The sequence below is a fragment of the Cupressus sempervirens genome, chromosome 3, assembly GCF_028749045.1.
Source record: "Cupressus sempervirens isolate cs-2001-9-10 chromosome 3, ASM2874904v1, whole genome shotgun sequence".
Classification (NCBI taxonomy): Eukaryota; Viridiplantae; Streptophyta; class Pinopsida; order Cupressales; family Cupressaceae; genus Cupressus; species Cupressus sempervirens.
This window is the reverse complement of record NC_143120.1, coordinates 183,845,545-183,850,031: the sequence shown is the minus strand read 5'-3', so window position 1 is coordinate 183,850,031 and position 4,487 is coordinate 183,845,545. Positions and strand designations below refer to the sequence as shown.

Sequence of the window (4,487 nt, the reverse complement as noted above, 5' to 3'; positions counted from 1 at the left end):
TGTACGTTTAATGTTTTGTCTAGTGCTCCCTCTTTCCAGCTGGACTGAATATAGAGGAGGAGTATGTATGGATTAATGCCATCCCCATGACCCAAGTTTCTGTCAATTCTTCAGATTCTTTGTTCCTTTTCAATTCCCTCGCCACAAAGCAAGTAATAATATATTGACAATCTTGTGCCCTACTTGGGTTTGTCTTCTTTTATGTGCCGAAGGAAGGGTAGATTATATATCGTGTGTTGAAGTGAGTGGGTCTTGAGTGGGTCTTGTTGTCTTTTAAGGTTCTTGGGATTTTGAAGGATTGGAAGATAGAGTAGGAGATCAAGATCAGAGATTTGATCAGAGATTTTTTTTTGAGAAAAGGAGGTTTTCGGTGAAGATGAGTATGGAAGCGAGGTTTGGGTTTGTGCTTCTGCTACTTGTAGTGTATGGCTCAGGTGAGTGGTTTTATTTCTATTTATTTCTGCTTTTTGTTATGAAGTTTAGGGATGGATGAGATCAATGGAGTTTCTGGGTGTTTTTAGTTTTAGTTACTTCAGTGAATTGTATTGCAAGAACAGCTCTAGGAAAACAAAAACCTAGCTCCAGGGGTGTATTTTTGGATTTGCCTTCTGAGCTTGATGGCTTTGCTCCGAGGACTTCAATATGGTTATCAGTCTTGTCAACTGCGAGACCTTTGCTCTTAAGAACTTGAATATGGCTATTAGTTTGTCCTGTTCTTGTTGTTTTATAATAGAGTGCCTTTTGCTTGAGATGATCTTCAGGAGGCCTGGTCAGTTTCATGGCTCTTGTAGGTTTGGGAGTAGGCTACTAGCTTTTGATTAGCGGAGGTTGAGCATGGTGTGCATTCATTCTGCGTGTACCTGTACTATTACTTAGGCTTAATAAAACCTGACAGGATTTTGCTCATCTGTACTAAATTAGTAGTCAACTGCCTATATTCTGTTAATGTGAAGTAATCGGGCAAAGGAATTTGTTAGAACCTTTGAAGCGATCTCTGTTACTTGTTTTGGCCAAGGTTGAGCATGGTGTCTATCCATTCATCCTCTACCTGTATACGTTATTTAAGCTGAGGGGAAGTCGTTAGGTTTTTGTTCATCTGTACTAATCTACTATTCATGTCCTGCAAATGTGAACTCTTATTGAGCAAATGGAACTTGTTGGAGCCTTTGAGGGATCTTTGTTACTATTATGTTCTCTATTACTTGTGTTGATGATTCTTTTGATCTTTGTTACTATTATGTCCTTCACTCCTAGAGTTGATGGTTCTTGCGTCTTAGGTAAAACTTTTGTCGAGTCATGTTGTCTTGGAGTTTGTACAGCAACAAAAAGAATCTGCACTTGTATTGCTTGTTTCATATTGTGAAAATAGGCTTATAAGTCGAAATCTCTCGTCTTTGGCAGACTTTTTTTTGAGTTGTAATTGCTTGTTTTATGTTGTGGGAATGGGCTTATAATCTTTTTTCTTAGCAGACCTCTGTTGAGTCATGGTATCTTAAGAAGCTTCTACAGCAAAAAAGAAAAAAGGAAAAAAATGCATTTCAATTACTCGTTTCATATTGTGCGAATGGGCTTTATAACTGATGGGTTGGAGTTGCTTTGTTATTCTTGGCAGGACTTGCTGATGGGCGTGGGAAATCCATGGGTGAGCAGAAGCATCTGGGCTTGGGGAAGAGAAAGCTTTCGGAGAAGAAAATAAGCTTAAACAACACAGCCAAGCCTACTGAATTTGGGGTGACTCCAACACCTCCTACTTATGTAAATCCCATAACATCACCTACAACACCCACCGTGACCCCAACAACGCCTACAACTCCTGTTACCACACCAACTACCCCAGTGACAACTCCCACAACCCCTGTGACGTCACCTACAACCCCTGTTACAAGCCCTACCTTGGCAGGGCAGAGCTGGTGTGTGGCAAAGACGAATGTTCCAGAAAAAACACTGCAGACTGCTCTGGACTATGCCTGTGGACTCGGAGGTGCCGACTGTAAAGCGATTCTGAATGGAGGTGCATGCTACAGTCCAAATACAGTTGTAGGTCATGCTTCCTATGCTTTTAATAGTTACTATCAGAAGAATAACATGGCACCTGGAACCTGTGATTTCGGCGGCAATGCAATGATCACTCAGACCAATCCCAGTAAGTATAATGTGTTGCGACTGCTTTCTATTTTCCAAGCTGCATGGATTTCTGTAGAAAGGAGAAACTAAAAACATCCTCGTAGTGGAATTTTGCTGGGAGGCAAAACAGAGTATGAACATTACGAAAAGGCATTAAAGTAGACTCTTGAGTCAGGGAGGCTACAGTGGCTCTATATGGCTAAATTTGGCACATTTGAAATGTTTATAGGGTTAAGTTTGGCTCATCTGCTACATTTTGCAATCTTTACACCGATGTTCATTGAAAACTGAAAATTTGTGTTGTATCAGGCTCTAAGAAGGCCACGAGCAATTCTCCGACAATTTTCAACCTCAAGTATTATGAACAGATCTTATTAGCCTAGCGTTTGAGTTGTATGACAATTCAATAAGTTTTCACTCTATTTGAAATTAGAAAGTCGGAGAGTACTGTTTAGGTTTGGTGCATCTTTCCTGCCATGGTGTTCCTAATTTATCTTAGTGGTGAAGTGGGGATGTGCTTTTATTAGTTTATTACGAAGTAAAACATGATTAAGAAAATGTCAGCTATTTAAGTTGCCTGCGCTAAAAACTATGCACCTTAACTAGGCAGATGTCTGTGTTAAGATTGTGGGAAAAATGACCATAGATAGCAATGTGGACTTGATTTTTAAAGAACACAACTGTAATTTGGACTTGATTTTTAACGAATTTTCCGCAAATAGTTTTTAGTTGAGGCCTTAAATTAGACATCTCATTTATTTGTTAACTGAGTAGTTTTGTATGGGGTGACAAGAATCTGGTTGTCGTTTATTAACTTAAAAGAAAGTAGAATTTAATCAAACACTTAATTTCTTTTCATGGTATCAGGACTTTGGACTGGGTTATCTTAATAATGTCTATCTTGTATCATTGTTTACAGGTTATGGCACTTGCGTTTACCCTACAGGCTCAAGGTACTAATTGTCAGGCTGTATTCCATTCTTTCTTTTCTATCATTTGATAAGAAATTCTATTGATAACACTATGAATTTAGACTTACAGACTCAAGGAACTAATTGTTAGGCTGTATTACATTCTTTCTTTTCTATTGTTTGATAAGAAATTCTATTTGACACCACTATGAATTCTTTGCAGCACTGCTACCCCTACAACACCTGTCACCACCCCAACAACCCCTGTCACGACTCCAACGACCCCTCCAACGACTCCAACGACTCCTGTGACCACTCCGACCACTCCTGTTACGACCCCTACAACCCCTGTTACAACTCCAACAACGCCTACTACTACCCCAGTCTACAATTCCAGCAGTCCCATTGGTGGTATTACAAGTCCAACAGGTGGTATCACTGGAATCCCCACCAGTTTGGGACCATCCAGTTCGTTCAACACCACATCATACAGTGGCACTTCATCATCATTTACATATCTGGGCTCATCACTTACACTCCTCATGGGTGCAAGTGTTGTTCTAATGCTGTAGACAGTTGGAAGTGGTTCACCCACTGCTTTGTTTAGGGCTTTAATCCAACATGTTGTCATTGATTTCCAGTGCTACATTTGCTAGTACACAGGGCACAATGATGCTGCAGACAGAAAATGCTCATCATATTACTCCAGAAAGTTTTTTGGATTTGTCTAACAGCTGCACATGATTGTAATGGGAGGATTTTGGGATGGGCATGCCATTAGGTCTTGTCTATTCTTTTTTAGAGACATTAGGGAGCATATTGTTCCCATCTTTTCTTTTGTACAATCAAAGCTTGTGTAGTAGGATCTATCTCTTTCTGCCCTTGTAAGAAACTTTATCTTAATCATGTAAGAATCTCTCTAATATCAGCAATGCAATGCACAGATCAATTCAGAGGATTTAGTAAATCAGTTCCATTATCTAGGTGCTACTACATTCTATTGTATTAGTTATTATAGACTGTATAAAGCAGGTTCCAGAGATGGTCCTGGCCATCCAACTTCATTTAGCTTTAGTATTTAATGTATTGAGATCTTTTTCAGGAAAAAATGACGGCCAAACATGTATTCACTTTGATTACAGAATCATGAATTTTGTTCAAGTTGTTTACAGTATCATGGATTTTGTTTGAGTTATTTACAGTATCATGAATTCTGTTTTCTTCTTTTTCAAGGAGTGGCGGATTGGTAAAGTATCATGAATTTTGTTTAAGTGGGTTACCTTTACTATCCTTTTAGGAGTAGTGGATTGGTAAAGCATGATGAATTTTGTTTAAGTGGGTTATCTTTTCTATCCTTTCTAGGATAAGTGGATTGTAAAAAAGTAGAAACGAATCTTTATTAATTTTGGTAGCAGCCAAACCATTTGGTCCACCAGTCGGTCCTTCCATCAA

At 39.1% G+C, this 4,487-nt stretch overlaps 1 protein-coding gene across 1 annotated transcript; it reads left to right on the top strand.

The window, feature by feature from the left end:
• Positions 1–254: 254 nt before the first annotated feature.
• Positions 255–4,002, top strand: LOC149565402 (uncharacterized). The gene is made up of 4 exons (XM_089818903.1): positions 255–434; positions 1,613–2,143; positions 3,044–3,077; positions 3,259–4,002. Exons 1-4 carry the CDS (start codon positions 377–379, stop codon positions 3,605–3,607), a joined length of 972 nt encoding a protein of 323 aa, XP_089675029.1. The 5' UTR covers positions 255–376; the 3' UTR covers positions 3,608–4,002.
• The last annotated feature ends 485 nt before the right edge of the window (positions 4,003–4,487 follow it).